The sequence below is a fragment of the Lissotriton helveticus genome, chromosome 3_1 (genome assembly GCF_964261635.1).
Source record: "Lissotriton helveticus chromosome 3_1, aLisHel1.1, whole genome shotgun sequence".
In the NCBI taxonomy this organism is placed as follows: domain Eukaryota; kingdom Metazoa; phylum Chordata; class Amphibia; order Caudata; family Salamandridae; genus Lissotriton; species Lissotriton helveticus.
The window spans coordinates 771,545,934-771,572,049 of NC_136061.1; the positions used below are offsets into that span (position 1 = coordinate 771,545,934).

At 45.1% G+C, this 26,116-nt stretch overlaps 1 protein-coding gene across 4 annotated transcripts in view; it reads left to right on the forward strand.

Moving 5' to 3' along the window:
- STK33 (serine/threonine kinase 33) overlaps positions 1 to 26,116 on the forward strand; it is a 1,224,797-nt gene that overhangs the window by 505,986 nt on the left and 692,695 nt on the right. For all 4 annotated transcript variants that reach the window (XM_078680992.1, XM_078680994.1, XM_078680993.1 and 1 more), the window contains one exon: positions 1,884 to 2,022. In XM_078680992.1, the coding sequence (XP_078537118.1) occupies positions 1,884 to 2,022 (139 nt within the window). The remainder of the gene's footprint in view (positions 1 to 1,883; positions 2,023 to 26,116) is intronic.

Here is a 26,116-nt window from a genome sequence, read left to right on the forward strand (position 1 = left end):
GTTAGTTATGGATTCCTTACCGCCCACCCATCCTCCCCACTCTGCAAACTGACGTCTAGGGTTAGGGACTCCCTTACAGGGCCCTAGTTGTGGTGCACCAGTGGCCACTGTCTTTCATGGATCTGCGCTTCTGGCTTGGAAAGTCATGTCAAAACTGACGTCAGTGCGCAGGGGCACCGCGACGTCTACACAGCGACCACATCGCTGACGACAGACATGGAGTCGACCGATGCCACCTACGGACGTCGGGGTACTGCTAAGAAAAAATTAGCTGGATCCAGTCTGATGCCTGGGGTAATTGTAAGGTAAGAAATCTATAACTAACCTATTGCTCTTACAGATACATTGTTACTGAAGGTAAGTAACTTGTTCTTCAAGCCCATTTTGGGACCCTCCATTTTTCTTTGCACCCTCTTCCCCACATGCCTCGAAACTTTTATTCCTCCAATAATGAAACTGGTGTAACAAGTCTGTAAATGTTTATGGACATTTGCTAAATGGGTGCAAAGTTATTAAGGGACCAACATTTTTAAAAACTGTATCTCTGGTGATCCTAACTATTATCAAACAACAACAGGGATGGACCCAACATGGGAATCTAGGGCACTGCAAAACAGTGCCAAGGGAATAAAAAAACAATCAGGTTTTTAAAAAGAACCCTCACCCACCAACCTAGTTGGTGGCAAGTTTCATCATTAGGTTCCCACCTGGGCGGCCGAGTACAACCGAGGTGTGCTACAACGTCTGATTACAGCGGAACAGGTGAGTGAGAAAAAAAAGAATGAAATTAAAATGCCTCTAGGATCCTCCGTCGAGATAGAACTACTATAATTTTGAGGTCCCTGGGCAAGGTTAAAATGAGAAATGGTGGATACTTATAAGGACTATAATGGTCTTTAGTATCCAAATAGCAGTCTACATGTTTCAGCCTATTCATCAAAATCAAAAGGCTTTCTTTAGGACCAGCAGTGCAGTGGGGCCAAATTAGAGGGCCTTGTGAAGTATCAGCACACACACTAGGGTGTACTTTCAGTGCAGGGATGTTGCCGTACTTACGGTTCACACCGGCATGATTAGGGTCTGAAAAAACAAAACAGAGCATGAAAAACATTCAAATATAGATCAAACCGTTCGCTACTCTGTTCAAAACGACCCACATTCCATAACCAGGTGCAGAGGTTGGCCGAAAGGCCCATCAAGTAGATTCCCAATATTCGCTTCAGAAATAAACTCGCGTGTGTACACTAGGTGCAAAGAGAATATACACACAGTGAATCACATGTACATGTGAGGCGAAAAGAGAGGGACCTCCACCTCCTCTGAATAACTCGACGGAGGATCCTAGAGGCATTTTTATCTCATACTTTATTCTCATTCCCTTCACACAAAAACACCTGCGACGCTGTAATCAGGCATCGTAGCACACCTGGGATGCACTAGACCGCCCAGGTGGGAACCCAATGATGAAGCATGCCACCAACTAGGTTGGTGGGTGTGGCTTCTTTTTTAAAAACCTAATTATTTTTCCTTCCCATTCCCTTGGCACTGTTTTGCAGTGCCCTAGATTCCCATGTTGGGTCAGTCATTGTTATTGTTTGATTATAAATTTGGGGATAAGGACGTACCCCACTATTCCTTGCTCTCTCTTTGGTTTTCCCGATCCTAACTATAACACAGAGTGGCTAGCGCCACTCTGTTATACTGTTAGATAGATAGATGGATAGATGGATAGATAGATAGATAGATAGACAGATAGACAGATAGATAGATAGATAGATAGATAGATAGATAGATAGATAGATAGATAGATATGTATTTGTTATATATGTGTTGTTGATATGTCAGTCTGGTGCCACATAAATTGTATTTCATTTTGTTATCAGAGAATGTACCTTGTAATGGAGCTGTGTGAAGGTGGTGAACTGAAGGAAATTCTTCATCGAAAGAAACATTTATCAGAATCTGAGACTAGACACATTATTCGCAGTCTTGCTTCGGCAATAGCATACCTTCACAAAAAGGGTGAGTGGCACCTTTTAGTACGCTGGTGTACTGTTAGTAAAAATGTCAGTATGACATTATGAATGCAGCATGAATGATTAATCATATGGTCAACTTCTGAAAAATGGAAACACATTTTCAGTTGGATTACTGCAAGTATACTTATTTGCTTTCACAACACTGTTTGTATTTATGTATTTGTATATAGCATAACTGTAACTTGAGATGTGGAGTTCAGTACATGGAGGTGCATGGTTAGATAGTCTGAGATGTATGAGATAAATAGATGTTGGAGGATCTTCCCTGCTGGCCATTGATGATGATATATGTACTCCTTGAAAAGTTGTCTTCAGCTTTTTTCATAACTTAATCAGTAACAAGCTCGTTTTCTCTGTGTGTTAGTGTGTCTTTATAGATTTTGGATGCATAGTCGAAGGCCTGCCTTCATGTTTCTTTTTTTTCTGCATTTCTTAACTTCAAAGAATTCTTTGTCGTTTCCCATTAGTGGCATATAGGATATGATTTACAAATGAGACCTGCCTTTGGAGGCTCTGGAAGACACATTTATGCAAGTTTGACCCTTGTTGCATGCAAAATTACGCATTTACCCTATGATGGATACGAAGTCAGTTCTGTGCAGGTCTCGGCTCTCCACCATTGTGACTGAGGAAGCCCATTTCAGTTCATGGACCTTAAATGACCCATTAGGCAAAATGTTCTGATTTTCCTTCTGCCGTCTAAGTAATGGGTAGAAAAGTAAATCATGTATGCCAGCGCTCATTACCTGCAACAAGTCTTCTGGTGTGCATAATGCAAGCAGCAGACATTTGTATTTACTATGTGTCTTTCCCTGCTCACAAATCATTACTATATTATGGTACAGATTCAGGCACATTACATGTTGTATAAACAGATGTGCATGCTTCCGTGCCTCTCTGTCACCCGCACAAACACACTCTCATGCTTTGATGCTAATTAGTTAGATCCCAGTCAGTCCGAGAGCAGTGTAGGTTTCCAACCTGCAGTTTGTTTTCTGCTAGTGAAACTGTATGGGGAGTCATTCATGACAAAATTACAATTCTGTAAATATGACACTTCCTGTCATGCATAGCACTTAGCAAAAAAAATAAACCATACAACAAAATAAATATAACATATTTCAAAACCGATATGATACATGCCAGATTCAATATACCATGTAACAAAACAAATAAGATATACAGCAGCGTGAATACTTCACTTACACATATGCTAAAGTAAATAAAACATATATTAAAACTGATGTGAATGCTACTGAAAAGGATATGGCCCTCACTTAAGACTACACCAAGCACTGAAACTAGTATGATTTGCATTAAAAAGAATACGACATTCGCTGAAGAGATTGACGTGTTAATAGAAATATGGCACATGATGAAATGAACATGCTGCACTGTAAAGAATATACATTTCAATTAAATGAATATGACCCATGTTAAAATAAATATGATGTATTTTGAAACGAAAATAATAAGAGTTGAAACCATTACACATACTATAATGTATATGACTGGTGCCGAAATAAACATGATTTGAAATGAAATAATATGACTTGCATTGAATGAATAACACACTTTAAAATGATTATAGCACACATGAACAATAATACAAGATATCTGGTAATAAAAACAAATATGACGTATGCTCAAATGAATGAGATTAACTGAGATGAGTATAACAAGTGTGTAACTGATTATGACCTACAGTAAGATTTATGTGGCAACCATTAAAACCAATGCAATGAGGGGAAAATGACGGACCTTGAAATTAATATGGCATGTATTGAAATAAATGGGCTATGCACTGAATTTATATGAAAAACGTTAAAATAACTGGCTATTGATAAAATCAAAATGATCTATGTTTAAATGAATGTTATGCATTGAAATGAATTTGACTTATGTTGAAATTATTATGACATACATTGAATTGATTGGGATATATATTGGCATGAGTATGACCCCTCTTCAAAGGAATATGATCTAGATCAAAATAAATATGACTTATGCTGATATGAATGACGTGGTGAAATAAACTCTGCATGCATCGAAAGTAAAATATCCTCTAGGCCTTAAAATCAATAGGATGTACACTAAAATGAATATAACATTTGCTGCAATGAATATGGTGTCATTGAAAATAATATGACACATTTTGAAGAGACTCTAACATACTTTACAATGAATATCACAGGGGTTGAAATGCAAATGAAATTATTATAACAGTGGTTGAAATGAATATGAGACAAGTTGAAATAAATATTGCACCAGTTGAAATTAATATAGTCTGTCAAAACCAATACGATGTGCTTTAAAATGAATTAGACCATCCTTGAAGATTATGTGAAACCCTGTGAGATAAAGTTTATGCGATGTTGAAATAAATATGACCTGTTTTTAAATTAATATGGCATGTGCTGAAATGATAATGATCAGCTTAGAAATGACTATGACATGTTGAAATGTGTATTACATGCGCTAACATGGATATGACACCCCCTGAAATTAATATAACATGCACCGAAAAGAGACAAAATTCTTTTACCATGTATTACGTGTACATGTATCATGAGGAGGTTGTGGTACAAAGATATGCAGTGTGCGGTATTGGGGAGAAAAGGCCGAGACAAACTATTGCCCTCATATCTGATAGAGACTTCTAGTTGCAGATTCCTTTGAATTTCCCAGCCGTCAGGCTGGATCCGGAATCTTTTGCTGAGCAATACCCCTTGCGCGCGACGTCGGGTGGCTCCATTCAGCTCTGCTTGTCGTCGGTAGCATTGGTTATGACGTTGCGGTGCCTACATAGGCTACACCCAGACACGCGGACGTCCGTTCTTTTCTTTCTGCGCCAGTTAAGCGCCGATCCAGGAAGAGCTACCCCTCTGCCGCTTTTTGGCAGTCTTTTTCTTGACTTTTGTCAAACATTTTGAAGACTTCGTGTGTGAGGGATGTCGGTTAGGAAGACAGGTTTTAAACTGTGCAGGACTTTTTCCCGCACAAAGCCGCTTACGATCCCCACCGCATTTGTCTGTGGTGTCTTGAATGCGACCACGATTCGAAGTCGTGTTCGTACTGCCGGGTGATGGCTCCAAAAACCTTGAGGGAGCGGGCATTGAAGTTGCTCACGGCCCAGCAGCCGACACCGTCGAGCGAGACTCCGAGGAGGTCACGATCCCATTCGAAGAAGAGGAGGTCGCGGGACCGCTGTCAGAGCCTTAAGTCCTCTCCCTCCCATTTGAGGTCATCTGGACACTCGTGGAAGAGGCACAAGAAGAAGAAGTCCAAGCGGACTTTGACTTCACCTCAACTGGCTTCCGTCGTCGACAGAGGTATGGAGCAGCGTCGCTCTAGGCACAGTTCTGCAGAGCTAGAGCCAGAGTCAACTTCGCGCCTTCCTCCATTTCCGGGAGCCGGATAGACTCTCGTTCAAATGAAGGAATTTTATGGGGCTATGTGCCGAGTATTTGTGGAACGACCCTGTTGGTGAGCCCTTAGGCCCCGCGGGGTCAGATGGGGCCCCATCGGGTTCGACGTCGTCGGCTTCGGCCAAGGTGCCGTTGGGGCCTCAGGGATCTGATCTCGGTTCCAGTTTGACGCCTATCGTAACATCGCGACCTTCCCCAACGTTGAACCCGAAGTCGGTGCCAGCAGCGTCACCGGCGGCTGTCGGTGGCGCAAGCGCCATCCTCACATCCAACAACACGGAGCCGGAATTACATCATACGACGCCGATTCCGATGTCGACAGAACCCAAGGGTTCTATGTTGTCACCTGAGCACTTTGTGGACATGCTAGACTCAGGAGAGGATTGGGAGGAGTCTGGAGACCCTCTAGAGAACCAGGATGTCTCTGAGGAGACAATGGACTGGTATGGGGAACTTGGGGATGCCAGTGGTCTGGATACTTCCCCAGACTCTGGCATGCTCTCGCCACCTACAGTGGCTACGGAGGAGGGGGCGTCCTATGCTATGGTGGTTAAGAGGGCAGCTGAGGTCCTTGGACTAGAGTTTCCCTCAGTGCAGGTCAAGACTAATCTCCTCAACGAAGTACTTCAACCTCGGGCTTCCACCTCTGAACCCCTATCGCCTTTTAATGAGGCACTTACCGACGTCCTACTAGGTACTTGGCCCAAACCTAGCTCAGGGGCTCCTGTGAACAGGAAGATTGCTCGCCGCCATCGCCAGCACCGGGTGAACCGAAGTTCCTCAGCCAACGCCCCACCCCAGAGAGTTTGGTGGTGCAGGCCTCTACTTCCCAGGGCGTATTCCCTTCCGTCCCTCCGGATAGGTAATCCAAGAGATTGGACTCTTTGGGGAAGAAGTTGTTTTCTTCCTCCAGTCTGTCATTGCGGTCGGTGAATACTGCATACTTATTGGGCCGTTTCTCCCATTCCCTTTGGGAGACGGTTGCGCATGTGCTGCCACAGGTCCTGGAGGAGGCCCAGGCTTTGCTCTCCCAAGCTGTCAAGGACGGGAGAGATGCAGCAAAATTCACCATTTTGTGTGGTTTGGATACGACTGATTCGCTGGGCAGGTCTATTTCATCAACAGGGGCATGAGGCCTGTCTTCGTACATCTGGCTTCTCAGGGGATGTCCAAACCAATATGATGGGCATGCCCTTCGATGGAACCCGCCTTTTTGGGGAGAAGGCTGACTCTCGAGCTACGGCCAGATCCTTGGGCCTCTCCTCTACTCCTCGTGGCCAGTCTTTCTTTTACCTCTTTCATGACAACGGAAGGGGTATCCAGCCGCGTCACCCCTCTCCTAGCCACAGTCCCGCACAGACTTCCCAAGCTGCGTGTGGACATGGACGCTGTACATTCTGTCCTCGGAATGGAGGTCAGAAGTCATCCGCTACACTGTCCCAGCAGCGTAGCCTCCAAGCACTTCTAGGCTGATTATGCAGGACCACACTACTCCAGTGGGTGGGAGAAGTCATCTTCATCTCCCCCGCTGGAGACCTATAACAACAGACAAGTGGTTCTTGCCGATTGTCCAGGAGGGCTATTCTCTTCCTTTCCTTTCTTTTCCTACTACTATTCTGCCAAGTCAGGAAAGGCTGACGCAGGATCACTTAAAACTGCTCCAAGCGGATGTTACGCCTCTTTTGGCCAAAGGAGCTATAGAAAGGGTCCCAGTTTCAGAAGTAGGCAGTGGCTGTTATTCCCGTCTTCGGCCCATTTTGGTTCTTCGGACAGTCAGTCTCTTCCTCAAAAACGAGAAATTCAAAATGCTGACATTGCCTCAAGAAAAGCCACCGCCGGAGGCAGATCCTTCTCCTACCTGGCTGCCAAGACTTGGAACTCCCTCCCCATCCACCTTCGACTGACCCAGGACCATCTCGCCTTCAGGAGACATCTATAGACCTGGCTGTTCGAGCACTAGCAGACCCCCTCCCCCAAGCGCCTTGAGACCCTTCCGGGTGAGTAGCGCGCTATACAAATGTTATGATTGATTGATTGATTAATTGAAGTCTTGTCTGCCTTAGACAAAGGAGACTGGATGGTAGTGTTGGACCTGCAGGATGCCAATTTTTACATACCCATCCTGCCGGGCCACAGGCGTTACCTACGGTTCAAGGTAGGCCACAAGCACTTTCAGTTCACGTGCTCCCCTTCTGCCTTACCAGTGCCCCTCGGGTGTTCACCAAGGTGATGGCGGTGATTGTAGCTCATCTGCCCAGGTTATGGGTTTCAGTCTTTCCCTACCTCGACGACTGGCTGTAGAAGATGCCTTTGCCCCAGCCAGTAGTCTCCCACCTTCAGACTCGGTGGACCTCCTGTATTCGCTAGGGTTCTCTATAAATGTGCTGAAGTCACACCTGACTCCTTCTCAAAAGCTCCATTTTATCAGAGCTGTTCTGGACACAATGCAGTTTTGGACTTATCTTCCCGAGCAGTGAGTCCAGGATATTCACGTTATAATTCCGATATTTCAGCCTCTATCCTGGATATCCTGGAGTTAGGAGTTCTAGGTGCATTCTGTGAATACCAAAAATTGTAAGTGCCTTCTGTGCATTCCAAAAGTATTAAGTTTAGGATTTTGTCTCAGATTAGTTCTGTGAATCGGCCCCCTTGTGGTTGGGTCACATTAATGTGCAGCAAGTAAAACCACTGGATAATGGCATGCAGTGCAGTAATAATAACATGCACTGTGTTCATATAGATATATGAATTGAAAATCTTGAGGCTCCTGGATATGCAGTATTGGGGTCCAGGGCTAACGTACATGTACAATGAAGAGCTGGAGCACATGCACTCAATATGTGAGAGATAAGGAGTGATGGAAGATGAGTTAGCAAAGCAGAGCGAGGTATAAGGAGTGGAGATGAAAGGGATGGATGAGGAGTGAAGGATGAGAGGTTATGGATGAGAAGTCAGGTGCGAGGAATGAGGATTGTTCAGTGTAGCAGTCCGGGACAAGTAGTAAGATGTGGGGATTGAGAAGCGAGGGATGAGAAATGGGGGGCCAATAAGTGAAGAGTGACGAAAGAGGGATGAGGATTGAGAGAGGATGGATGGGAGATGAGTTGACTACTAATCAATCAATCAATCCAACCAATCAGTGGTTTATAAAGCGTGCTACTCACCTGTGAGGGTCTCAAGGCGCTGGGAGGTGGGGAGGGGAACAGCTCCGGATCAGTCGAAGAGCCAGGTCTTGAGATCCTTCCTGACGTGTGGAGGGTCGGGGAGCGTCTGATGTTCACAGGGAGCTCCTTCCAGGTCTTGGCTGCGATGTAGGAGAAGGATCTCCTGCCTGTTCTGTTTCTGCTGATGCAGGGAACTCTTTCAGGGCGAGGTCGGCGGAGCGGACGTTCCTCTTGGGTACGTGGAAGGATACTCTCTCGTTGAGGTATTTGAGTCCGATGTTGTTGAGGGCTTTGTAGACGTGGGTGAGGCGTTTGAAGGTGACCCTCTTCTTGACGGGGAGCAGTGGAGGTCTTGTAGGTGTTCGTCATATGTTGCTGATGCGTTGTCCCAAGGACGAGTCTGGCCGCTGCGTTCTGGATGGTCTGGAGTCTGTGCAGGTGGGTTCTGGTGATTCCGGGATATAGGGCGTTTCGGTAGTCCAGTCTGCTGGTTATGAACATGTGGGTGACAGTCCTTCTGCAGTCGGGGGGGGATCCATTTGAAGGTCTTGCGGAGGATGCGCGGGCAGTTAACACTGGTGGAGGCGATGGCGTTGATCTGGTGGTTCATGGAGAGGGAGAAGTTGAGGATGAGGCCGAGGTTTAGTGCGTGGTCTGTCGGGTGGGTGGATTCCCGAGGGCGGAGGGCCACCAGGTGTTGTCCCAGGCAGAGGTGCAGGGTCCGAGGATGAGAACCTTGGTCTTCTCTGAGTTGAGCTTCAAACAGCTGTCTTTCATCCAGGCTGCCTCGTTCTTTATTCCTTCCTGGAAACAGTCTGGTGTCTTCGGGATTCTCCGTGAGTGAGAGGATGAGCTGGGTGTCGTCGGCGTAGGATACAATGCTGAGCCCATGCTGTCTGACCATGGTGGCGAAGGGGGGCAATGTCGATGTTTAAGAGCGTGGGGTTGAACGATGATCCTTGGGATACTCTGCAGTTGATGTTGGTGGGTTTGGAGAGGAAGGGAGGGAGTCTGATCCTCTGGGTTCTGCCGGAGAGAAAGGATTGGATCCAGTCGTTGGTGGCACCTTGTATCCCCGCGTTGTGAAGTCTGGCTGTGATAGTGCAGTTTGAAACGGTGTCGAAGGCTGCAGAGAGGTCTAGAAGGATGAGGGCCGCAGTGTGTCCCTGGCCGAGTAGCATGCAGATGTCGTCAGTGGCGGCAAGGAGGCTGGTCTCGGTGCTGTGGTTTCTGCAGAATCCAGACTGGGAGGCGTCTAGGGTGGAGTTCTCTTCGATGAAGGCGGTAAGCTGGGCGCTTACGAGTCTCTCTGTGACTTTGGCCGCAAAGGGAGGAGAGAGATGGGCTGGTAGTTTTCCAGGTCCGTTGGGTCAGCCGTTGGTTTCTTGAGGAGGGGTTTAACCTCCGCCCGCTTCCAGTCGTCTGGGCAGATGCCGGATATGAAGGAGGCGTTGATGGTCCGTCCTAGTTCAGGTGCGATGGCGGCGGCGGAATATGTGCAATGGGCAGGGGTTGTATTTCTGTGGTGAACCAGACGGCCTTCAGAGGGCGTTGTTTGGCGGGGTGGCAGAGGCGTGCAAGCTTGCCAGTGCAGCAGGACATCCAGCAGTGAAATTCTATGGCTGCGGAGTAAAAGTTGGTTGTGGCGCTGTTTATTTTTTTGGAATAGGGTGATGTTGAGGTGTTAGACGTGAAAGAGCTATCCAACCCCAACGCCGGAAACAATGACATCACCCCGTCGCAAGAACTCTGCAACTCCCTCGCGTCCTACTTCCACAACAAGATCACGGACATACACAACAGCTTCAACAACCAACCAACGCAAGCCACAACCGCAACGACGCCACCCACCACCACCCTCCGCACCTGGACCCCGATCAGCACCGAAGACACCATCCGCACCATGAACTCCATCCATTCCGGATCTCCGACTGACCCCTGCCCTCACCACGTCTTCAACAAAGCCGACGCTGTCCTCGCACCCCACCTGCGGGACATCATCAACACCTCCTTCGACTCCGCCACCTTCCCTGAGAGCTGGAAGCACGCCGAACTCAGCGCTCTCCTCAAGAAACCCACAGCAGACCCCACCGACCTCAAGAACTACCGTCCCATCTCGCTCCTCCCGTTCCCGGCCAAAGTCATCGAGAAGACCGTCAACAAACAGCTGGCCGCCTTCCTCGAGACGAATGGATCCCTCGACCCCTCACAGTCCGGCTTCCGAGCGAACCACAGCACCGAGACCGCCCTCATCGCCGCCACCGACGACCTTCGAACTCTGATGGACAACGGAGAAACAGCGGCCCTCATCCTCCTGGACCTCTCCGCGGCTTTCGACACTGTCTGCCACCGCACCCTAATACAGCGCCTCAGCAACATCGGAATCCAGGAGAAGGCACTGGAATGGATCACCTCCTTCCTCGACGGAAGAACACAAAGAGTCCGCCTACCACCGTACAAGTCAGAGGCCACCGAAGTCATCTGCGGCGTCCCTCAAGGATCCTCACTGAGCCCCACCCTCTTCAACGTCTACATGAGCCCCCTCGCGGCCATCGCACGCCAACACAACCTCAACATAATCTCCTACGCCGACGACACCCAGCTGATCCTCTCCCTGACCAACGACCCCGCCACCGCCAGAGCCAACCTGCACGAAGGGATGAGAGACGTGGCCGAATGGATGACGACCAGCCGCCTGAAACTGAACTCAGACAAGACGGAGGTCCTCATCCTGGGCTCCACGCCCTCCGCCTGGGACGACTCCTGGTGGCCCCCCGCCCTGGGCACCGCACCCAAACCGACGGACCACGCACGCAACCTGGGCTTCATCCTGGACTCCTCCCTCTCCATGACCAGACAAGTCAACGCCGTCTCCTCGTCATGCTTCAACATCCTGCGCATGCTACGTAAGATCTTCCGGTGGATCCCCACCGAGACGAGGAAGACGGTCACCCAAGCCCTCGTCACCAGCCGACTGGACTACGGCAACGCCCTCTACGCCGGAACCACTGCAAAACTCCAGAAGAGACTCCAGCGGATCCAGAACGCCTCGGCGAGACTCATCCTCGACATCCCCCGACGCAGCCACATCTCCGGACACCTGAGAGATCTGCACTGGCTCCCGGTCAACAAGAGAATCACCTTCCGACTCCTCACCCACGCACACAAAGCCCTACACGACCAAGGCCCGAGCTACCTCAACAACCGGATCAACTTCTACACTCCCAAGCGCCTCCTCAGATCAACCAACCACGCCCTCGCCGCCGTCCCCCGCATCCGAAGAGCGACAACAGGAGGAAGATCCTTCTCCCACCTGGCCGCCAAGACCTGGAACTCACTTCCGACCAATCTGCGCCTGACCCAAGACCACCTCTCCTTCAGGAAGAAGCTCAAGACCTGGCTGTTCGAGCAGTAGCGGCACCCCCCCCCCCTCCCAGCGCCTTGAGACCCTACGGGTGAGTAGTGCGCTCTACAAATGACCTGATTGATTGATTGATTGATTGATTTCTCTGTGACCTTGCTCCAGTTCCGTCCTGGCGGGCGCAGGGCTGGCTTGGGATGTGGTGGTGGTGTTGAAGGTGAAGTGGATGCTGTGGTGGTCCGTCCAGAGGGGCTGGGTGGTGTGGCTGAAGCGGATGTTTGTCCCTCCCGTGAAGATGGGGTCGAGGGTGTGAACAGCTCTGTGGGGGGGGCGTGTTGACCAGCTGCTTCAGTCCAAGGTTGTCGAGGTTGTCGAGGAGAGTGGTGGAGTCGGTGTTGTTGCAGTTGTTGAGGTGGAAGTTCAGGTCCCCGAGTAGAATGTAATCCGTGGAGGTGATGGCGTGGGGTGCGGCGAGCAAGGCGATGGTAGTCGCGGGCTAGGTGCGTGGTCCTGGCGATCTGTAGATGAGAGTGCCGCGCAGCGTGGTCCTGGGACTGGTCTGGAACTGGAAGACGAGGTGCTCTGTGTTGGAGTGGGGGTCACTCGTGCTTGATGTGGAGAGTCGGAGGGGGGATTTAAGAAACGAAAACTGAAATAGTGCTGTCCTAAAAAGATTTATGAATCCTGTGCCTTTTAACTAATTTCTTGTCAACATTGACGATAAAATGCATCGGATTGCCCAATTTGTATTTTTATTGAGGGGTGGGAAACTTCTCATATTTCACTCTTACAGGACTTGCTGCCTCAGTACACATGCCCGGATTTGGACCCATAAAGTCCCATCCAAGAGTTACCATTACCAAGGGGACAGGTGATAGAGTACATAGGGATTATAAGTGGAACCCTGAGGTTTGCATGAGAAGTGAGCGAGGAAAGCAGTCATTATGGATATGATTCTCCTGCTAATTATTAATTTCTCTGAGATTTTGGCTCCGTTCAGCAGTCAAGGTCCCCAGGTGAGAGTTGTCAATCCTGTACATTTACCACCGATGTTTTATTCCTGGCCCTGTAGGAATTACAAGGTCCTTGGTAATCCAGAGGCCCAGTCAGTTTTGCCTGGGAACTCTCACTTCAGGAAGCAGCAGAAAAATTGAATGAAATTCCAGGGTAAAATGACCAGGAAAATCAAACCCAAAAGTACTGATTGTCTCAGCAATTTCGCATTAGAACTACTTAATAGGTCTCTAACAGTCATAAGCATGAATAGTACAGACTGATTGAAATATAACAGCGTGAGATGTTTATAAATACAGTGAGGTGACGAACGAACACTATGAAAGAAATATGAACATGAGCACAATTAATGGATGCGAACTGCACTGAGATGAAGAATGTACTTGGCTTGGGGAGAAATTCCAAATTCCATGCACAACGCCCCCACAGACTTTTTTCTCCGGTGGGACAATGCCATTGCTAAATTACGAGTCCTTTTAACAGGCCCTGAAGCTCAACACAAACCCTATGGGCAACGTCTAAAGTTGACTCTTGACCCGGAGTTAGCCAGCCAAAGAAAAGCCCTAAGGAGGGCCGTGCGCCTGCACAAATTCGAAGGCACCGCGCTCTCTGCCAATAATATGGCTTTACTGTGCAAAGCCTCCAAAAAATCATCATGGGACGCCAAGAGACAAAAAGAACAGAACGAGTGGCTAAAAATATTCGCCTTGCTAAAGGAAAAAAATCTATCCCAGTTCTGGAACTACATGAATAAGCTCCGCTCCTCCAATAAGAGCAGAGGGAACGTGGTTCGTGAAGATGATTGGGCCCAGCATGTGACTCATCTATACTGCTGTGACACCCCGGATCCTTTGGCGATCGAATTAATAGATCGTGTTGATACCACCCAGACAGAAACACACGAGCTGACTACTTCAGCCGAGGTCTCCAAGTATTTGAAAGCCATGAAAAACGACGGTTCTCCCGGGCCCAACGGCCTTCCAGCAGTGGTATTTAAATGTGCTCCGGAAGAGTGGGCCAAGCTTTTGGTCCCCCTATATAACAACACGTTTATGACCCGTCGGCTACCAGACTCATGGCTGGGCTCGATCCTATGCCCAATTTTTAAGAAAGGAGATCCCTCGCTACCAGCTAATTACCGACTCATTGCCCTATTAGATCTTGAGGCAAAGGTATACGCCCGGTGTCTTCTTAGGTCATTAGAAAAATGGATAGCAGAAAACAACATTCTACCATATTTCCAAACAGGGTTCCGATCTTCGGCCTCTACAATAGATAACATCACGACTCTAGCTATTCTGAGCCAACAAGCAGCACAAAAAAATCATCTTCCTCTCTACTGCTGCTTTATAGACTACAGTGCCGCCTTTGATAAAGTGTTGCGCAACACCTTATGGAGGAAACTGGACAATTGGGGGATTCCACAGAGTTTGATAGGAGCTCTTATCTCCTTGCATAAGAACACATGGGTGCAAATTAAAACTGGCCCAAAGACAGTCTCTGCAAAAATTGTTACCGGAGACGTTCTAAAGCAAGGTTGCGTTCTCGCCCCCCTCTTGTTCAATCTCTACACTGCTGACCTGGGAACATTCTTGGAGAAAAGTAACCTCCTCCTTGGGCTCTGCAAAAAGGAACTTGCACATTTTACAATATGCCGATGATATTGTATAATGGACCAGGCAAAATCAGGCCTCCAAAGAGCATTAAGCAGGCTCCACAAATATAATACTGCCAATACCTTAATTATCAATCAGGAAAAGACTAAGGTTTTGATATTTGGCAGCTGTAAGAACAAGAAAAGCTTAAGGTGGTACATTGGGCCCGCAAAGATCAAGACAACAACAAAATATAATTACCTGGGGGTCTGGTTTAGCAAGTCCTCTAGACCAGCAGCCCCTCTAGCCTCCTTGAAAAATAGAGCAGGAGCTATAACATACTCCCTGATCCGACTCAATCAGTACCTGAGTAGTCCTTCTGCAGAACCCATCCTGAAGGTGATTAAAGCTACTCTTCTCCCCGCCTTAAACTATGGGCACCAGGCCTTCCCTGGCGCATGCTTTGCCAGCCTTGACCTTGCCCAAGTTGCCATTTATAAAAAAATCTTTCATCTTCGAAACTTCATTCATAGGGCAAGATTACGATTGGAGCTGGGCCTTCAAAGACAATCTATTTATTGTGAGGCTGACACCCTGAAATACTTTATAAGGACATTAAAAGCCGCAGACAACACTTTAAAAGCCCGGCTAAAAAAACCTTTGCTAGCCCAGGAAATCCATGGAATTGTCAAGTTACAAAGGCTATAAAATCGCTAGAGATCGATAACTCATTACTAACCTCAGACACTATTCCATGCACAGTCTGGAAAAAGGTTATCAATAAGCAGGTCAAACAAATTTCCCACCGGATGGACTTCCAGGCTTTAAAAACATCAACAGTCCTGCTCCCCCTGAACAACTCGTACCTCCCCGGGGCACCTCAATCTTACCTCCTGGAAAACTTAAATGCAGTGGCTCGGAAGAATATAATGTTCATGCGTCTCCTAGGTCTGCGTTCAACTGCCTTTCACCGATGGGCTCCAACAAGTGAGGAGGGGGCATGCAGACTGTGCAATTACCAGACTGAATCATGGCTGCATCTCCTGTGCTGCTGTCCTGCCCTGGACTCCCCCAGAAGACTTCTTTAAAACCCTTATATTTAAAAAGGGGCATCAGGTCGTGTTGGGAAGCATCGGCCATGTGCTTCACTTCCTCAGACACTCAAGTACTTGCAAGGAATGGAAAATTCGTGAGACTCTTGGACAACCTTTTTTTACCCTCTTTGGCCCCCGTGCTTCCAGTTCTCCCCCCCCCCCCCCCAAAAACGTATCACAGACTTTTTCTGTCCTCTTACTTAGCATTCCTATACTAATCTATTTTACTTTAAGTCCTGCACTGTTTTCTCGATTATACGGGCACCAACAAGATTGACTTTTACATTTACAGGACTTCAAATCTTGATTGTTTTTTTCAGTCTTTGCTTTTTTAAATTGTGCTAATGTTGATATTTTATAGCTATGGTTTTAATTAACTGCGCTAATCCAATAAAAACCTGAAACCTGAGGTGAAGAATAGTCCTTGAAGTGAATAACAGTAGGAGTTAAATTACCGAATGTAAACCACATTGAGGTGAACAGCACACTTCTTGAAATGAGTACGAAGATAAATAATAATAAATAGATATGAACCTAACTGAGATGAAAAAAACACAATCAGAAATGGCTAAGAAACTGAATGAAATGGCTGTGGATCTGCTGAATGTTGTGTATAACGCAATCTGAAAAGCACATGGCCGTGGCAGCCAGTCACAGCACAGTTCAATGAAGGTGCAAAGCCCACATTTGAAACTTTTCCTTGTGGTCGTCTCTCGAAATCCTCTAAAGCCCCCCCCCCCCCCCCAAGTTTTTTTAACCTTAATTCATCGTAAATTAAAATTCCAAAACCTCTTTAAAATATTCCCAGAATGGTGTCCCCTAGTTAGAACTAGCAGTTCTTGCAATACATAAAAAAAATTCGGATCATGTGTTCTGTGAAAACCATGGCTCAGGAGTGAAAAGCCGAGAGAACCAGTCAGGACATCAAGTAAATGCTACATTAAGTATAACTTTGGTTTACTTTCCACAAACTCCATACATTGTGAAAGTTAGGGAAACACCCTCAGCTCTCATACACTACTTCTGATCTTCAGTGCACCAATCTAAGTCTTTACACCATTGTGTGAGAGTCAGCAGATAGGAAATTTCTGGCATTTGTTATACGTAACATCCTGCCATATTCCTTGGACACATAATTTCACAGTCCGGATGAACTGAAGGTTTCGCATCCCAGAAACCTTTTTTCTAAATTTGTACATAGAAAAGCACGTACCACAGGACCGTTGCCTATTGTGAGAATGAATGTCCCAATATGTCCACAGCTCTGCAGGTCCCTTCAGGATTCTTCCACACAATTCTTGTCAGTGAAGCCCTGGTGAATTAAGCTCTATAGAGATTATTGAATTGCCAAAATTCATCTCTTCCAACATCGGGAACCAAACCCTCCAACAGTGCCTCTGTGTGCCACATGCAGCCGAACAGTCTCCTCATATTCAAACTAGTACTTCTCCTAGGTACGAAACCTGATTGGTTCAAGTGAATCAAGTCCTCAATCAACCTATGGAGCCAAAGCACCAGCACCGTGGCAATGTTCTTTGCTTCTGCATTCAATATGGAGATAGGCCTCTACAAGGAGCAGTCCTCCAGGGGTTTATTGACCTTGTGAAAAACAACATTTGTAGCATGTTGTAGAGCGTCGGATAGTAGAACCATTTCCTATGCCTCATTGTACATATCTAATATCTAAGAAGTGATTAGAATATCTCCCAGATAGGATTTTGTACAATCTCAATTGGTAGACCATTCGGTTCCGGTGTTTTCCCTGAATGCAAAGCCGGTATCGCTACTTATCCAGAATTGGGGTGTCTTTCATATATTCACATGCCTGAATCATTCCCTGTTGTCGAGATGGGAGTCCCATGGTAAAATATTCAAGCAGTGCTTTAAACACTTCATAGGCTATAATGGCCCAAGTCCAGCTAAACAGTAGCCTATTTCTGTCCTTTTTAATAAAAGGACTAAATGTCGGCATCCAGCTAATCAGCTGTTAGCACCCTCTAGAACAATCCCAGCAGAGACAAGTTCTCCTCAGATTTTCGAAGTACAAGTGGCAAGTATAAATCCCAAAGACTAACGAGAACTGCCTCCACGGGAAGGAGGGTAGGTTGCATGCAAAAGATGAAAGATTCCAATACTGGATAACCATAGTTGCAGGTAAGTAACTTATTTTCTTATGCAGTATTGGAGTATCTTTCATAGATTTACATGCCTAAATCAGAATAGCAAGCGTACCCTAAACTGTACTTATTTTATTTATTTATTTATAAAGTTTTATATAGCGCGAACTTGACCCAAGAGGGTATCATAGCCCTTTACATTTAGAAGGTGGGAGATATGTAACTTTTATCTCCCAAAGCTATATATGTATAACAGTAACATTTTCAATAATTACATACTGTACTGTTTAAGATGCATGCACTGAAGCATTCTATCAAAATAAAATAGTAAACAACAAAGGCTATGCTAAACCATCAACGTTATACAACAACAGTTACATATCTATTTGTCTACATATATCTAGATATGCATATACATTGAGTAATATAAAAGAAGAGTTCCTCTTATCTCAAACAAAGATGCTGACCTTAATTGAAGAGATGACGAAGTACCACTTGGCCAACAGCTGCATCCACACGCTGTGTAGATTGTAGACACTAATGTCTTGTAAAAGTGTGGACATTCTTCCATGTCGCAGCACGGCATATCTTGTCCAATGTTACTCCAGCAAACAAAGCTGCTGATGTAGAAACTGTTCTAGTGGAGTGTGCTTTAGTCCTTGTTGTCAGAGGCTTGTTAGCCTTTTTGTGACAGAACTGAATCGCGGAAGAGACCCACCTGGCGACTGTGGCCTTGCACCCACATGCATCATTGTTAATTTTTGCGATTCTTTATTTGCGAAAAAATGCGAATCGCAAATAAAGAATCGCAAAATGGAATGCATCATAAAATTCGCATTTTTTTAGCGATTCGGTAAAATTCGCAATTTTATCCGAATCGCATAAATATGCGAATTCTGTAATTGCGAATTCGCATTTTGAGAATTCGCAATTAGCGAATACGCATAATCATGCATTGCTTGAAAGACACACCCAGGAAGCCAGGAGACTAATTACAGACACCTGCAGGGCAGTTCAAACTGCAGGAGTGGCTTTTGGCAGTTGGAGCTCAGACTGCAGTTGCGGAAGGAGTGTTTTTTGTTTGCTGCTTCAAGTAAAATGGCTACAGAAAATTCTACAGAAGACCAGCAACCTAGGAAAAGAAAAATCAAGTTTAGTGACCAGGAGCTTGAGATTTTAATAGAAGAGGTAACTTTGAGGCATGAGCAGCTTTTTGGAAAGGATTCCCTTAAAGTTCCTGAGGCAGTGAAGAGAAGGCTTTGGCTGGCAATTCAAGGCAAAGTTAATGCTGTGGGTGTTGCCCACCGTGACATTACCAATCTTCAGAAACGCTGGTATGATTTACGCAGTCGTGCTAAAGAGAAAATTGCGACAAGGATGAAAAGTGCTAAAAAAACTGGTGGAGGCTCCCCCATGGATAGGCCTGATACCCCTCTGGAGGACATGGTAGAGGGGACCCTTGTTACTGAAGCTGTCATTGGAGTGATAGCAATAGACACCTCAGAGCATGCTGCCACATCACAAGGTATGGTTTTTAAATAATCTTTCACTTATTTTTATGTTGATAATATTGCACATACCCCTTTTTTTTAATCTTTCTCAATAATCTTTAAATTCCATCATTATTCACAAATGTACATTTGCAAACAGTGGAAATAGGGTCATGTCAATGCATTGTAGCAATGCATTGTGGGAAATGTAGTTTTCTCAACTTTTTCAGAAATAGTACTGAGAACATATTGATCACCAATTTTTTCAAAAATGAAATAAAAAAGGCAATGTGACTTTGCAAGCATAAAGCATGTTTATTTAAAATGCAGTGTAGGGTCTGACAGTGCACTCACACATTGAAAGTGATGCAAACCAACTTAAAATATTTTTTTATTTTTTTTTAGAACATAAAAAGGAAAGTCAAGCATTTGCAGTTGAAAACACATTAAACATAGAGATGGAAATCCCAGCAGAAAGTAATTTGTTATCCTCTCCAACTGTTAGTGGTAAAAAATAAAAAAAAGAGTACAGCAAATTCAAGACTCAGACATTGAAGAGGAACAAATTGCACAAATGAATGAACAGATGACTCCTCAAAATAGTGCCCCTCAAGCAGCTAAACTTAGTCGTCGCTCCAGAATCCAACAGTTTTACAGGCGAAGGTCCCATCCTGCAAACCAAAGGACAAATTCACAAGATGAAAACAATGCCAGTGTGGTTGAAAAGAAGCTGGTCAAAATTCAAAGACTCCAAGGAAAAGACACGCGGATAATGAAGGGCATTCTGTTTGGAATTAGGAAAGACATGAGTGCCATGAGTAGCAGTGTAATAGAATTTTCAAAAGTTTTTGAAAATGTACACTTGTCCACAAATATCAAACTTGAGCGCATGGCATCAGCAATTGAAACCATGTCTGAGGCAATACAGGCTCAAAACATTGCCCATTGCAATAGACACTTAAGACTAATGTCTAGTATGCACACTTACACCAGTGCTTTACATCGCTTAACCAATACTAATGGACATATTTTGAAACAAACTATGTGCATGCAGAGAGAGTTAAGTCAGTGTTGCAAACAACTCACAATGGGTTTGATGGAAAAAAGACAAGCTGATGATCTCAAGGAACATGATCTTAGTATGCTGCAGTCATTGAAAGATGACACAATTGATACTACTGCAAAAAGTATTGCTTATGAACTAACCAAAAAAGTTGGTGAACGACGTAGCTCAAGACATCTAGACCAAAAACCTAGCACATCAAAGGGTGTTGGTGATTTAAAAAATAAAGCTTTAGGTGTGCGTGGAAGAAAGTGACTCTTATAAAAAGTAAATGCCTATGATCAGGATGATAAACCACATGTGGACTTTTTTTTTTACAAAAACCATTGACAAAATTCCAAATTTAAATCAAGTAAACATGCATTAATGTTTCCTGAGTTGCAGCAGATCTGCTTTCAAGTTTGCAAATAAAAAAAAGTAGATTTTCCACAAAAGTGTCATGGCTCTTACCTAAGTCAAAAGTAATGTTCTGTAATTTCCTCTCTTCTTCTTCTTCCTCCTGCGGCATCTGGACCATATAGTCTTGCATGGGGTTGTTGTGGCTGATTGTCCATGTTAGGTAGAATGTCATCTGAGTCAAGTTCTAGGCCTCTCCTAGTTGCAATGTTATGCAGCATGGCACATGCAGCAACTATTTTGCAGCACACCTCTGGCCTATATTGCAGTGCACCACCAGTCTTATGCAGGATGCGAAACCTAGACTTCATGACTCCAAAAGTCCTTTCAATCACATTGCGGGTTGATATGTGGGCCTGGTTGTAATGCTGTTCTTTGCGGGTTGAGGGTGTAAGATATGGTGTGAGTATATATGACCTCACAGCATAAGCACTATCACCTATGGGGAGGGGACATAGTAGACATGTAATTAAAATATCAAGCAAGTACAAGGAACAAATTGTGATCAAAGGTATATTTAACCATATTTACCAAGCAAATAACCATCTCCAAATTCACCAGAAAGCAGACGAGCATGGATGGCACTATGTTTAAAAATGTAGGAGTCATGGGCACTCCCAGGGTAACTTGCAACTACATCTGTTATGATTGTTTTAGCATTACAGATTACTTGTATGTTTAATGAATGGTAGTGTTTTCTATTTCTAAATATATACTCATTCACAGATGGGAGACAAATAGGTACATGTGTGCCATCTACACAACCTATTACATGAGGAAAATTAGCAAGGTTGTAGAAGTCTAACTTAGTTTCCAACAGATCTTGCTGTGTGTTTGGAAAAAAAATATGATGCCTTATCCTCAGCAGCATTGCATTGAGGAAATCATTAACAAATCTAGATAGAGCACTCTGTGAAACACCCCCAGCAACAGCAATGACTCCCTGAAAGGACCCAGAGGCTAGAAGGTGAAGACAACATAGCACCTGCACATGGGTAGGTATGGCCAGGGTCCTACGTGTTTGCCTACGCAAAATTGGGTCAAGTTCTGCTATTGGGTCTAAAATGGAGTCTGCATTAAGTCTTTACTTGTCATAAATTTCAGCCTGTGTCTGTCCAAATAAAGTTATGCGCAATCTGAAAATTCTTTCATTCAGCATCCTTCTCCTCCTTCCTGCTGCTCTCAACCTCAACCTCCGTGCCAGAACAATGATTGCTGCCATCCTCAAAGAGATCTGGGACTACTGAGGGACTCCTTAAATACACTGATAATTAGTTTCACATGTGTCTTGAAAAAAAAAAAAATTACCACCTGCTCTCAGTACTCCTAAAAATAAGAATTCCTAATAGCGATTTTTATGCGATTCCCTAATAGCGATTTTTGATGCATACACTTTTTTGAGAATTTTTAGCGATTCCTTACTATTGCGAATATTTAAGAAATCGCACACCGAATTGCGAATTCTTAAATAGCGAAAAAGTGATTTTTGCATGATGCATCCCAAATTTAAGAATTGCATTCGCAAACGGCCAAAAAATGCGATTCGCACCGTTTGCGAATGCAATTCAGCTTGATGCATGTGGGTGTTAGTTACTGCAGTTCCCGGTTTTCCTTGCCCGTAAGTGACCAGTAGCTGAACTGTTTTCCTTATCCCTTTATCTTGAGTAGGTAGAACTTTAAACATCTCTTAATATCCAAGAGAAGCTGGCAGTGGCGGCTGGTGACATTTGAAAGTGGTGAGTGTAAAGGTAAGGGTGGACTCCTAAGTAACGTACAAGCACAGTATATTCCTTTACTTTCGCCTTGTCATTATTTTGAAAACTGCAAACCCCCATCACATCCATTTGCACAGCATCACAAACACAACTGGAATACATGAGCACTGCTGCCCTGTGTGCTCTACAGGGAGGCCAAGGACTGAATGGCCATGTATCCTGGGCACCTTTTTGACTCACAGGCAGGCACTGTGAGCATCTCGCAGTGCCCTCAGCTCCATTAGTCTTAATTGCAGCCTGTTATAAACACCTTGTCTGACTCCGTTCAAAGTACGCACTGCACAAGAGCAATGTGCTACATGGAAAAATACAGAAACAACATCCTGGAAATAGCTAGCACTATGCGATAGTAAGTAAAAGTACCCGCAGATAATTTAGGCTTGGACTCTCAAGAGACCGCCACCCCAATTGCTTGAAATGTTAACGCCCACTACCCTTCCTAAGAAGTTTGTGGCTAAATGCAAAACAAAACTTACTACCTATATTTTAGGTGAGGACAGTGTTTTAAAACGTGTAGTTTAATGACTTTCTATGCCTGCTGTATTGTACTCCTAGCCATAGCACATCGTTAAATAGATCTAAATTACCAGCCATACACCACTGCAGTGTTGGTGCTACGACATGTTTAATAGCGCATACACTTCTTGGACCTATATACATATCGCTTTATTCATGCAGCGCATCGCCCAAGCGAAAGATTACGATGCTGTTGCACATCTGCTCTCTAGCCACCGCACAATCTGGTGCATTAGACACATTGGTGTTAACTAACACCGTCCCTTTGTAATTTAGTTTATGGTATTGTGCAGGGTATCTTGTGAATTTGACGGCAGTCTGACTTAAATAGAAGTACAGTAGCAAATGAGAAAATATAGAAACCACTAATGTCTAGATGGAGAATATTGTGGACCTTTCATGTGTAAGGCCATTATTCAAATGCTTGAACATTAATCTATTTTTTCCAGCCTGTTCTCAGTTGAAACATCAATGTAATTAGACTTATTTGCCCAGATTCAAGACACATTTTCAAGCCTTTTTTTCTTGTGGGAATCCTTACAACTATAAAGCACTGACTGCATGTTTCACTAACTGCCCCACAGGGCTTATTCATTTATTGAGGCAAGCGCTTTGGCTGAAAAAAGTAAATGTTACAATATTTAACACCTAATTATATCACTCAATAAGCGTTTTTTTTCTTATTATATTAAAACATATAATAGAATGTCACCTCGATACAGACGCTGTATCTCACAGACTTACACAGACACACCCTTTCACCCACAGACAACCACTCTCTCCCATATTCAGATTATATTTAAAAGTTTTCATGTTGCTCCCGCACACCTGATTTCTTGCACAGGTCCCGTTTGGACAGCTACTCTTTTCTGATTTCGACGCTGGAGGAGACTGAAACCTCGCACCTGCGCAGGATGTCGCAAGTACCAGGCTTCACTCTGCTTGTTCGCCCCAACCTTTCCCAACTCTGTGTCGAGTTGGGAAATGGTGGAGTGACAAGCTGATTGACGTGCAGTCACTGACACTGCAGGGCTTAAGCCTGCAGCACCCACGGCTAATTTTATCTGTGACACATAAGTACGTCACGTATAAGGGAGGCACTGAGGGGTGACAGGCCCCGAACGTCAGGGATGGAATATTCAGCCCTAAACATCTCTGAAGGCTGGTGCAGGCTCCTTTGTGCGCCCTGCCATCCTTCAGAGAGAGCATATTGCTGCTGAACAGAAGGAGCTCCTCAATTTTCTCTTGTTATACCAAGAGTGAATAGTATATTATTATTCACTCTTGGCGTAACAAAAACAAATACAAGTGGGTCTTAAAACAAACAGGGCTCAGCCCTTCAGCCCCTTCACAGGAACCGCCACTGAAAGCTAGTCCTTTGCACTAGAGGTTCCTTTCTGCTGAAAGTTGTTATGCTTTTCCATGTAGGCCAGTCCATCACTCTGCCTACTTTTTACGCTCCACTACATCATCCCACTAAGGAAGAGGAGTAACTTCTCTGACTGGACCCAAAAAGAGCTTTGCCATTCTACCTTGACTGCACAAGAAAGTTCTGGATTGACGGCCAACTCTTCGTGGGGTGTGTCCGAGCAAATAAGAGTAAAGCCATGTAGAAGTGGACCATCTCATGATGTATCCTACTTTGCATTAATCTGCTACGCATTGGCCATGAAGCAACCCCCCTAAGGGCTTGCATGCTCATTCCACCAGAGCAAAGGCTGCAACCATTGTGTTAGCATGTGGAGTCCCTGTCCTGGACATCTTCCTGTCCAGGACAGCCAGGTCCGTTGGGACCCGCACTTTGACAGTGCAGTTCTACAGAACGTTCTGGTGTGAATTAGTTTCACAGACCCACCTTTGGGGAGATATTGCTTGGGTATCAATCCTAAGATAAATAATCTGTGGCAAGAAGTCTCTATCAGATGAACAAGTTACTTACCTTCGGTAATACCCTATCTGCTAGAGACTCTATCTAGTCGCAGATTCCTTACTGACCGACCCAGCCTCCCCACTCTGCGAACTGATTTCTGGAGACATGATTTTTTCCCCTTTCAAGGCCCTAGCTTTCCACACCACTGGTCAGTGTTCTTCATGGTTCCTCGCTTCTGGTGTAGAAAATTGCCAGGAAGAAACTGAGTTCAGTGCACTGGGGAAGTGCCTATATAGGCACCGCGCACATCACTTCTGGCGCGGATGACACCCTTGCACTGCGGAGCCAAATGACGCCCCCTACTGGCGCACAGGCGTAGTGTTTCCGAAATTTTTTAAGACCCAGTCTTGCGCCTGGAGATAAATCTAAGTTAAGGAATCTGCAGCTAGATATATTCTTTATGAGATAAGGTTTTACTGAAGGTAACTTGCTTGTTAGCTCTAGCCTTCTAATATAGGGCTGATTTAGAGTTTGTCAGACCGGGTTACTCTGTCACAAACGTGACGAATATCCCGATGGCCTTATTAAGAGGCCATTATATCCGGTGGCATTTGTAATACAGCGGCCAGGATATCCGTGAAGTTTGTGCTGGAGTAACTTGTCCACCAAACACTAAATCAGGCCCCAAGTGAAATATTGCAACCCCTTCCATAAATTTGGGATTGGAACTAGAGGTCAGTTATAAATCCATTCGTTCCTGGTGCTTTTAGCTGGTGTATTTTCCCCAAAATTGCCTTGACTTATGTAGTTAAAGGGACCTTTACATTTTCATCTTACTGCTGAATAAATTGATTACCCTCTGGAGGTTGAAGTTGCTCAATCTGGCGTTTTCTACTATTTGTGACTGTAAACATTACATACATGATAACTAGTTTCATAGGTCATACCAAACTATTTTTCAAAAACACCTGTGACTAATATAGTGAGACACGTTTTGCTCCATGAAAGACCTATTATTGGAAATTAAATTGCCTAAGGGTACCCATTTTCAAAATGGGTCTCAATCTGATCATGCTATTGTTTGTCCTGTACTTTGAAATCTTTCTCAGTGTATTAATTGTGCTACTCAGAAACATCACTTTTGGCATGTAGAGTCTCCCTTTGATTGGTGTCTGTCTCAATGTTCGTCTCTCA